We start from the raw sequence: 10,752 nt of genomic DNA, 5'->3' as shown, positions 1-10,752 counted from the left end.
CCGCCACACCGCTTCCTTTTCTTCTCTAGATGCTGACTTCTCTGTCTGCACAACATTTTTTGTTTCGTATTAGGAATAAAGTTTATTTTGGATCAAAATCCTTCCAGAGGCCACCCAATGGGACAACAGGAGAGCTGGGGGATGCAGTGGTTAGGAGCACTGGCTGCTCTTGCAGAAATGGGTTGGTTCCTGCACCACAAGTCAGTTCTCATCCATCTGTAACTCCAGTTCCAAGGTTTCCAACATCCTTCTGGTCTCCGGGAAACGTGATGCACAGAAACCCAGACAGATATATGCACATAAATCAAGTCAGGGATGGAGGTGCAGGCTTTTAATCCCAGTACCAGGAAGGCAGAAACAGGCAGATCTCTGAGTCTGAGGCCAGCCTAGTCTATATAGTGAGTGCTTCTCTTATAAAAAGTAAATAAATAAATACAAATTTAAATAAATTCAAATCCTGCTCTTGGGACTCAATGAGGCCAACTACTCCAAAGAGGCTCCATGAAAACAGACTGAAGGATGGCACATAGTTCAGGGCAGGCGTCTCCTGCCTTAATCCTGGCCTCAGAGACTGAAAAACAAGGCAGGATGGGTAGAAGGCAGGGCTTGGAGAGGAACCAGCACTGACTCCACCCTTCCCACGTCAGAGCCATGGGGAGCCTAGGTCCTGGTGGGCCATCCCAGGTGCAAGCACCCTACACTGTTCTGCTGCTTCCACTGGGGACAAGCCGCCAAGACCCAGGGGCCCCGAGCTTCTTCCTCTGGGTGAGTATTAAACCAGCGGGGTCTTGAGACATCCTCTCCCCTGATCGGCCCTCGATCTAGTTCCACTCAACTGAAGACCCACAAACTTTCCCTCTGTGTCCCCTTGCCATCCAGGTCCTCAGTGGCCAGTCTGAGCTCACACTTAGTGACCGGATAGCCATTTGGGAGTGTGGGCCATAGCTAGGGTCCTGCTGGGACTGAGAGTTTGGTTTCTGTTTGTCTAAGGCAGCTGCAGATGATGCAGGCTCTGGAGAGGGAACAAGACGCTCTGTGGCAGGGTCTGCAGCTGCTGGAGCAGGGCCAGGCCTGGTTCGCAGACCACCTAAGGGAGGCACAGCAGAGGCAGCTGCATCTGGGGGCCCTCGGTGAGGTAGGGAGCAGCCTCCTGGGCATGGGCTAGGGGAGGGAGACCTAGCGGAGTCTGCTCTGGGAAGGAGAGGGTTAATGGGCAGGGATCATGAGGTGGAACAGCCCTGGGATGGCAGGATGGCACCCGTATTCAGCCAGTGACATTGTTGTCTGCATTCCATTCAGAGGGGCTCCATTTGACCACAGAGTGGGGAGTGGCCTGCTTGCTTGTCACAGGGCAGGATGGACAGGGAGGAGCCAGAAGGAACAAGAATGGGGGTGGGGAGAGTGACACTGTGCAGTCGGAAGGGAGCTGCAGTGTTAAAAGAGACGGGGAGGGTTCTGGGACGAGGGAACGCAGACCAGAAGAGCAGCCTGTGGGAGGAAGTGGCAGGCGGGTCCCTTTCCAGCACAGTCACCCTCCAACCCATCCAGGATTTTCTAATGAACTTAGACTCAGCGACTGACTCCCCACAGCTCACCCAGATTCAAGAGGTGAACGCTTGTTTGCGCCGTCTGATTCAGGTGAGCCTCTTGTTTTTAATGTACAGACTTTGGGGAGGTGGGGGGCTTTTGGAGTCACAAGGCTGGTTCCTGCCTGGCCCAGAGCCAGAGAACTTGTGGTAGCAATAGAGAGACTAAAGGTGTGACAGACCCTGGCCCACGGGGAAGCAGGGGCCAGTCTGGTTCTCTCTCCTGTAGGAGTTGTCACAGCAGCAAAAAGAGCCGACCCAGTCCAAGGGAGAGGTGGCTCGGCGGGGGCAGAGACGCCTGACCCGTGTGTGAATCCTCCCCTCCCAGCATCTCTGGGGAGAAGGCACAGGAGCCCTCCTTCAGCCTTAACCTAAACTAAGAAACGGCCTACTGGGCCCTGCCCTGCCTCCTTCTGGAATAAACAGCAACTTTCCAAAAAAAAAAAAAAAAAAGCCTTTTGTGTGGTTTCTGTTCAGAGTAGGAAAAGCACCTCATGGAAATCTGTCACCATCTGTCCCTCGCACCTCAGCCCTAACAGGGGCTTCAGGTGTGGACCACGGACCACGGTGCCAGTCTGCTCCTTTAAGAAAGAGAAGGGAGCCGGCGGTGGTGGCGCACACCTTTAATCCCAGTACTCAGGAGACAGAGGCAGGTCTCTGAGTTTGAGGCCACCCTGGTCTACAGCGCGAGTTCCATGGCAGCCAGGGCGACACAGAGAAACCCTGTCTTGGGAAAAAAAAGAAGCAAAGGGACAAGTGTGCGTGTGGTAGAAGAAAGTCCCGAAGCCGTCAGGAGGGCAGGGCCCTGAGGCCATGTGACAGCCCACCTACAGGGCAGGCTGGAAAGGAGTCCCTGAGGGGCTGTCACCAGGACGAGCAGCCTAGCAGGAACAGCGCCCCTCCAAGTGTCCCCCACCAGGCTCTGCCGACCACCCCTCCCCCAGCTCTGCCCTGAGTCACCAAAGTGGAAGAGAGCAGGGTAGGGGTGGCTGGAGGCAGCACACGGCCAGCGGAGTGGGCAGGGGTCTCCAGCTGATCCTGCGGAGAGAGGGGGACATTACGGTGTGCCCAGCTTTGGCACCTAAGAGGGAAGGCGGAGGCAGCTTACCTGCGAGGCCTGGGCCAGCACCAGGAGCCGGAGGAAGGCATGGGTGGGGGGCCCTGGGCTGGCTCCTTGGCCCACCGCAGTGACAGTCACCATCACCACACTGTCAGGGGCTGCTGAATCCGGGACCTCCAGCCACAGGCGTCCACAGGCGGACTCCTTCAGTCCCAGGCGAGCCCTGCAGAGTGGACAGAGGCTCCGGGGAGGGATACAGCCAAGGCTGGGGCCAAAGCAGGGTCGAGGACTGAGAGCCAAGAGGTTGGGCTTGGGATGAGCCCTTGCACACACACACACACACACACACACACACACACACACACACCCCGTCCCTACAGAACTGACTGGGTGGAGCCAGAACCCAAGCAAAGGTGGATGCGGGGAATCTTACCTGGAGAGGTTGGAGGTGAGCGAGAAGCTAGGGTTGACAGACGTCCTAAGATCAAGATCCTGGGGGCCAGAGAAGCTGGTGACATGCAGGCTGAGAGGGACCTTGCTGCCAGGAGCCAGGGAACCTGGCGGGCCACTGAGCTGCAGGGAAGGGCGGGTTAGAAGAGCTGGTTCTGGTCTCCCCAGCCCCGCCCGCCAGCACTTCTCCTCACCTCCAGGAGCACAGGAGCCACAGAGCAAGGCTGGGGGGCAGTCCTGCGCAGGTCCTGCCCGCCTCCATCCTGGCCAAGCAGCTCCAGGGAGAAGGGTGCAGAGCCAGACAGCAGTGTGGGTGGCAGCGAGGCAGCCAGGAGGCCTCGCTCAGGGGGTCCCACAGGCTCTAAGGGCACCCGGCCCAGATGAGTGCCCTGGGGGACCCTTCGAAGGACAACGTGGGAAAAGTGTGGCCGGCCGGCCTCAGGGCTCTGTCTAGAGACGAGCCCTGTCACTTCTACCAGTAGCTGTGTCTGAAGACCTGATGGGGGAAGGAAAGACAGTGGTCACATTCAACTGGAGGAGGCGCAGGGAAAAGGGATGAAGTCTTGAACTGGACGGGGTCATGTGAAGTCCACGAGGCTGGAACAGCCCATTAGTGTTCTTTACTCATCAAACATGACGCAGACACATATGTATCCACTTCACATACACATGCGCGCGCATGCGCACATACACACACACACGTGCACACACCTGCACGCACACACCCGCACCCCCCCACATATACACGTGCACACACCTGCACCCCCCACACACATATACACGTGCACACACCTGTACGCGCGCGCGCGCGCACACACACACACACATATGCAGGGCAGGGAACAGTCTATATTACCTGCCACTGGCTGAGTCAGGGGATAGAGGCCAGGGTGGGGTCCGTCCTCCACAGGGATCCCGAAGTGAAAGAGGAAGTCCAGGGAGGTGTGGGCTGAGAAGGAGGCAGTCAGAGAGGACCACAGTCACTGTGGTTACCACACCCCTTCCCAGGAGCCTTCTCTCCTTACCTTGTACTCTCACCTGGGGCCTTCCCTCAGCTGCTACCTGGATCTCCCAAGACCCTGTCTGAGGGGGGTCAGTCATGGCCACTGTCCAGAACTGTCCAAAGCGACGAGTGTGGCCCAGAGGACCTATGCCCTCCTCTGGACCCTGGGACACCCCTGGGTTGGGACGAGAGACTGTCACACAAAAGGGTCCTTTCTCCTGCTGCCCCCTTGCTCTCCACTCTTGACTCCTGTGCTCGAGCCCCACATGACGGTACCTGCAGGGCTCTTGATCCAGAAGCCACTGATGTCCCCGTGGACCCGGACTGTGACGTTCCGGAGGAGCCTATCCACAGCAAACACACGAGTCTCCCCAGGGATGGAGACGGGAGGCTCCAGGGGAAGAGTCACCTGCAGATGAGGGCAGGACAAAGGAAAGAAAGGAAAGCTCGGACTGAGGGGAGGGGTCCTCAGCAGGGCACCAGGCTTGGTAACACAACTGGAGACAGGGGTTCAGGGTGAGGCCATCATTTCTTTCCCCTTCACAGATGATGAATGGCTGGATGTGGTGGCTCACACTTTTAATCCCACCACTCAGAAGGCAGAGGCAGGCGGATCTCTGTGAGTTCACAGCCAATCTGATCTACACAGTGAGTCGCAGGCCAGGCCAGCCAGGACTACATAGACCTTACCTCAAAAACAAAAACTAAAGCTCTTGTCTCGGCCCTGGAGACCAAGGTGGAGGGCAGGAGGGCAGTTACGGACACGAAAGGTAAGATGGAGGGTTTAGAAGCCATGGATCTGGGGCGGTGGACACACGACCACCGTGACTTCCCGCCTCGACCTTCTACAGAAGAGGCACAGAGCATCCCCGACCTCAGATCTGAGCTAAGGACATTGACCCCCTTGGCCATGGTCACTCACCAGACCGCCAGCCATGCTCTCCCCAACAATGGCTGCCACGTCCTGGATGTGCTGATCTTTCGTGAAGATCACCTCTCCTCCTGACGCCAGCGCAACTGCTTCATACGGTTCAAACCGCGAAGGCGACAAGGCCTCCCGCCGCACTCGGCCCTGAGCCCTCGATGGGTCTTCAGTCACTAGGAACGTCACCTGTGCCCAATGACAACCCAAGGCTGGCCCACTGTAGCAGGCACATGGTGCCTGCACTAACAGCTAAGCACTCGGGAAACCAGCAGTGTTAAACACACGGGGCTGTCTCTGTGTACGTATGCCCGCCTGGAAAGGGCACGTAGGTAGGCGTAGTTAATGGTCCGGTGATCTGTGCTGCCCGTAGGGCCAGGCCTCACCTGAATCCCCAGACCCTTCCTTCCTAGGCCTCTATCCGAGCTGTGTCTCAGTCAGCAGAAGCCTCCCTTCTGGAAGGCAGGACATACGTACTTTGCAGGTTTATTGTGATAATTGTTACCAGGAAACTTCTTTCCAAGGTTATACTGTCCTTAAATATGCCTAATGTGAACTGCCCAGGGTCAAACTCTAGAATTTGAACCAACACTGGCTCCCTTCTCACCTCATGCAATGGTTTCTCTGCCGGCCCCGGGGTCTGTGAAGACCCCACAGCCCTTCCTTGAACAGTTCAGTACTGCTAAAGGCGTGGACCCCCACTCTGGAGTGGGTTAAAGATTCGGGGTGACCCTACACGAGACCGCCGTGTTCCCATCTTCAGGCAGCTAAGGCTGCGCTCACCCTGCAGCGCCGCTCCCGACTCAGAGACTCCACCCGGTTGGTAAGAAAGGCATCCTTGGGGGAGGCGTCGGTGAAGACAAAGATGTCTGAGAGTGGAGGTGTGTGCAGCAGGGCTAGCTGAGGAAGGAACGGTAAACGTGGTGGCAGGAGTGGGTGGAACCAGGGAGGGAGCTGGGAGACAGAGGAGAGGGTTGCCCGGCTCCAGCTCCCCCTGGTGGCAGGGCCTGGAAGGGCAGCGTAAGAGCGAAGGGAGAGGGAGGGGCAGGGAGGGGCCCCCGGACCTCCAGGGCAGACAGGCACATCTCTGGCTCATCTCCGCCTCCCAAGGCCTGGATCTCGTTGAGTTTCTGCCAGAAGCTGTCAGGGTCACTGGTTGTGAAGACAGGGCCGAACCCTGGGCAGGGGAAAGGAAGGTCAGATGAGTGGGGTGGGTAGAGACCGTGGGAGGGAGCCGTGAACCTACCAATGTGGGCGCCACACCCAGGTCCTCTGCAAGAGGAACAAGTGCTCCTAACTGCTGAACCCTCTCTCCAGCCCGCTTCTAAGATGTGATGAGAGAAAATAACAGTTCTCCCCTAGGAGGCTCACTGCGAGAACTGAATGAGCTGGGGAATTTGTGGTTGTTTTTTAAATATTTATTTATTATGTATACAATATTCTGTGTGTCTGCCTGCAGGCCAGAAGAGGGCACCAGACCTCATTACAGATGGTTGTGAGCCACCATGTGGTTGCTGGAAATTTAACTCAGGACCTTTGGAAGAGCAGCCAGTGCTCTTAACCTCTGAGCCATCTCTCCAGCCCGAGCTGGGGAATTTGGAAGCTACTGGTATTGATTCACGCGTCTGTGAAGCATGTGGCAAGTCCCTACTCAACATCAGGCACTCTGAGATGCATCGGATTTCAGCCTCCCCTGAAGGTATCTCAGTCCAGGACCCCCCAGCTATGGCCCGTCTCAGATGGCAAGCAAAGAAGGACTAGTTGGCCAGCCCGAGGTGCCGCGAGGCTCACTGGCCCAGGCCAGGTGTTCTACTTGGTTGGGAGTAGAACTAAGCATCCTGCCTCCCCACTGAGCAGACCCATCTTCACCCTGATCTCTATGACAGCAGCCTGGAGAGACGGCCCAACAGGAAGAGTGCTCGCTGCTGCTGTGCAGACCAACACGAAGGCAAAACATGCCATCACATTTTATATTTATAAAATAGTTTATATTTTAAAAAAACAATCAAAAGATGTATTAGCACAGGAATGTAAGGAAGCCTGCCTAAGCCGGCACCGGACTTGCGAAAAGTGCTGCCATTTTAGAGACAGAGGAAGCAGCTACTCTCCTCCATGGACACAGGTGCCAGTAGACACTCAACCAAGACAACAGGTAGCACGGCCCCGGGGCCCACTTCCAGTCTCCGCCCTGGGCCTCCTCCCTCCATCCCTGCAGACCAACACTACCTGGGTCATGGAAGGGTACCAGGACGTAGAAACTGGGCTCCATGGGGCCGCCTTGCCGCTGCTCCATGATGCGGCGCGCCTGGATCTTGGCTGCGTTGATTTCCTCACCCATGCTGCCTGTGGTATCCAGGACAAAGCTCAGGCTGGAGGCTGGCGTGATGTCCAGCAGCCTGCGGTCCAAGTCGGAGGTACAGTGAAGCTCTGCACTTTGCCCCCAGCACCCAGTCCCTCAGTTCGCCCGGGAGCACTGACTGATCCCCAGCACCTGGTCCCTCAGTTCCCCCAGGAGCACTGACCGATCCCCAGCACAGGGTCCCTCAGTTCCCCGGGAACACTGACCTATCGGCAAACCTATCTCCAGCCGCCCACCCACCTGGAGAAACCCCCATCTCCCAGGCGGCTCCGCAGGAGGCTGAAGGCCTCGATGGAGGCTAGGAGGGCCACTTCTGCAGCCGGGAGGTGCAGCGTGTGGTGCGGGGAGAAGTGTGGAGATGTACTGTCCTTGTTGACGCCTCCCCGGGGGGGCTGGGAGCTGCTCTGGTCAAAATAGCCCCCATGGCTACACTTCCCTGGGTTGAGGAGAGAGATCAGGCACATAAGGGTTAAACGTCCACTACCACTAAAAAACATAGGGTCCTGGTCTGGCCTTCTCACCCCTCAGCAAGGGAGCATCAGGAAATAAGGACATTCTGTGTAACTCAAGAGGGCTCAGGGTGTCTCTGCATCCAGACCCAGCACTGCCCAGGCAACAAAGAATGATGGGGTCTCCTCAGAGGCCTTTATCCACCCACCCTGACCCTATTCCCCCACCCTTTCCTAAGGAGACAAACTAGGGTCCTCTGTTAAAAACAAAGGAAGTGACTCTCCCTTCTTCCTTCTAGGGACCTTTCCCATCTGGTACCTGGAGGTTTGGGGGGATCCATTCCAAAGTAGCCAGAGGTGAGCAGTGTGGAGTCCAGCAGATTCCCAGGGCAGCTCAGCTCCTCACAGTCAGAGCAGGTGGGGTCCCCCACTGGGAACAGAAGGCAGGGCTGACAGCCAAGCTCAGCCAGCTGCACTTTCTCCCTGGTTACCTAATGCCTTCCTCTCGCGGGGCTGGAAAGACAGAAGGGACCACAGGCACCTTGGCCGGGCTTTCTGCACTAGGTCCTGGGCTCAGCCTTGGGATGTCTGAGATTGGAGCTGGTGGGTAGCAATCTTAGGGGGGTTCTGCTCTCTGTGAGCCAGACGGGCTACGGTCCCGCCGTGGACAGCAGCTCCCAGTGAGTGGGGAGCGTGAGGGGCTTAGAGAGATGGCTGTGGAGTGGAGATGGCGTGGCTGGGCAGAACAAGCTCACGGAAGACTGCATCCAGAGCTGGTCCACGACCCTGGATGTTTCCCCTCTGTGATGCCGAGAAATCCACTCAACTGTTCTACCCACGAGCTGCACTAAGAAAACTCACTGTCCCTGCAGGGACAAAGCAACGTACATCCTACGAGACCCCAGAAGGTGACAGTGATGGGTGCACTGAGGAGAGGGGCTGCCTGAGCCCCACCTCCACACAGGGTCACGATCTTACCTTGTGCCAGGCTCCAGAGCTCCGGTCTTGGCCAGAGGAGGTGAGGGTGCGGTTGCCGCTTCCCCAGCTCCACCCAGTTGCTGTGGCTATAGAAATCCTGGCCCCGAGGACAGAGAGAAGGGGAAAGGCATGGATTTGATCTAGCCAGCATGAACACGCTGACCTGCAGCCAGGTGGGTATTCCCCCCTTACTCTTATTTACTGTCCCCCACTTTGCCCAGATGGCAAAGCCTTTTGTCTCAGCCTTTTCTGTCTTGGAGTCTAAGCCAAGCGCTTTCTAGTGGCCCCTAGGATAAACCGACATCCCCTCTCCTTTTCCCTCCTCTGTAGCCCCTCCTGCAGGACACTGGAAGTGCTGCCGCCACCCCACCCACCCAGAGTAGGGGAGGCAGGTTAAAAGGCGCCATGCGTCACCTGCAGGGCGTGAAGTGCAGCCCCTAGACGCTGGCGGGCCAACGTGTGCTCAAAGGCTCTGATGGCCTCTACGGTCTCCCGCAGAGCCCCCACCAGGAGCGTGCGCCCCTGGACCAGCCTTTCAGCATCAAAGTGCAGGTCAGGATTGTTCTTGGAAGTTGGCAGGAAGTCTTGGGCTGCATTGGCACGAGCCACCTCTCCCAAAGCACCTCTGAACCGCCGGGAAGGAGACCCAGGTCCAAAGTAGGCAGCAAAGATGTCATCGGCAAGTAGGGTCCGGCCCTAGCAAGAGTGGTGAGGGAAACAGACTCCAGGGAAGCCCCTTGCTTCTATCGCTGCCCAACAGCCTTAGCAACTGGCACTCCAGGCTGGGCAGGAACAGGATGGAGGGTGAAGAGCCCCACTAGGGAGCGTCAGATCTGCACTGTTTTCTATGGAGCCCTGCCTGACCTGCCTGGCCAGCACTATGTAACGAACCCAGGTTGGCCTTAACCAGCAATTGTCCTCAATTGCTCGGATCACAGGTGTGAGCCACCACATCCAGCTAGGTATACTTTCCCAAGGCTGGAGGATTCTGTGTTGCAGAGGGGGAGAAGCGAGCAGGTGAAAGGTGGGCGAGCCTACCCTGACCAGGGCCCTGAGAAACCACGGGGAATGCAGGAATGCTCACCTTGTAGTCCTCCAGACGAAGGCGTGGCCGGCCTGGGGGTGGGTGCTCCAGAAAGAGCTGGAGGGTGACATTGAGTGCAGCCTCCTCGGTCAGGTCTTGGTGAGTGAGAGAGCCAGGGGCAGCCAGGAGGCTCCAGATGTTGGGAAAGAAGGCAGATGTTGGGGACAACAGCAGCTGAAGCAGAAGCAGTATTGGGGGGCCTAGGTGGAACAGGGGCACCTCCACAGGGAGCATGGCTGAGTCATGGACCTAGGGAACAGAAGGATCTCAAGGGAGAAGCCACCCTCCCAGGATAGGCCTTGCTGTCTCTATGGCACCTGCTGTCCACTTCCTGCTCCGCCTCTGGTGCCTCATCTACTCCAGCCTGGCTCCTGCACCCTCAACCTGCAACCCACGCAACCCCAGGGCCCATCAGGCCAATAGAGCACACACCTGCCACCAGAGGGGCTCTTTTCCCACACCAGGCTGAGACCCAGCCCTGCCCCATGAACAGGAAACTCCCCTCAGGCCTACTCCTACCTGGTTGCTGAGTCTCCTGGGCAGCGCTGGCCTGGTGGTGGAGTCACAGGGCACTTAGGTCAGAGTTATAATTAGCTGGCTCAGGAGGGTGGGAGGAAGGCCCTTAGCAAGAGGGTGAGGACAGGCAGCCCCAGGCCCTCTTCCTTCATGGCACTCAGGGGGACAAGATGCAGTGAGCCGGGGTGGCTCCGTACCCAGCGCAGGCGGTGCAGTGAGGTGAGCTGGGAGGAAGGAGCCAGCAGCAGAGCAGCATGACTCAGGCCTGGCACTGTGCCAGGCATAGACCCAGCCAGCCGCATCCTCTGCCCACCAGGACCCAGGCCTGGCTGCTAACTGGCAGCC

The 10,752-nt window shown here is 57.7% G+C and overlaps 2 protein-coding genes across 5 annotated transcripts; one reads left to right on the top strand and one right to left on the bottom strand.

Annotated features, from left to right (window-relative positions):
- On the top strand, positions 1 to 1,952 carry Sapcd1 (suppressor APC domain containing 1). 4 transcript variants are annotated; one of them, XM_057752082.1, is made up of 4 exons: positions 7 to 765; positions 995 to 1,135; positions 1,549 to 1,638; positions 1,816 to 1,952. In XM_057752082.1, the coding sequence occupies exons 1-4, from the start codon at positions 652 to 654 to the stop codon at positions 1,897 to 1,899; spliced, it is 429 nt and encodes a 142-aa protein (XP_057608065.1). In that variant the 5' UTR covers positions 7 to 651; the 3' UTR covers positions 1,900 to 1,952. The 4 variants fall into 4 exon arrangements, with proteins under 4 accessions (XP_057608066.1, XP_057608064.1, XP_057608065.1 ...); XM_057752084.1 differs by having other exon boundaries at positions 8 to 765; positions 1,591 to 1,638; XM_057752083.1 differs by having other exon boundaries at positions 1 to 765; positions 1,591 to 1,905.
- Positions 1,953 to 2,181: 229 nt separating this feature from the next.
- On the bottom strand, positions 2,182 to 10,669 carry Vwa7 (von Willebrand factor A domain containing 7). The gene is made up of 17 exons (XM_057752078.1): positions 10,411 to 10,669; positions 9,892 to 10,140; positions 9,222 to 9,503; positions 8,808 to 8,904; positions 8,149 to 8,259; positions 7,621 to 7,816; positions 7,248 to 7,417; positions 6,086 to 6,198; positions 5,805 to 5,921; positions 5,022 to 5,210; positions 4,376 to 4,508; positions 4,122 to 4,274; positions 3,953 to 4,045; positions 3,291 to 3,592; positions 3,080 to 3,219; positions 2,695 to 2,869; positions 2,182 to 2,624 (listed from the first exon to the last, which is right to left on the bottom strand). The coding sequence occupies exons 2-17, from the start codon at positions 10,123 to 10,125 to the stop codon at positions 2,451 to 2,453; spliced, it is 2,679 nt and encodes an 892-aa protein (XP_057608061.1). The 5' UTR covers positions 10,126 to 10,140; positions 10,411 to 10,669; the 3' UTR covers positions 2,182 to 2,450.
- Between the last annotated feature and the right edge of the window lie 83 nt (positions 10,670 to 10,752).

The sequence above is a fragment of the Chionomys nivalis genome, chromosome 19 (genome assembly GCF_950005125.1).
Source record: "Chionomys nivalis chromosome 19, mChiNiv1.1, whole genome shotgun sequence".
Lineage (NCBI taxonomy): Eukaryota > Metazoa > Chordata > Mammalia > Rodentia > Cricetidae > Chionomys > Chionomys nivalis.
This window is presented reverse-complemented; position numbering and strand designations above follow the sequence as displayed.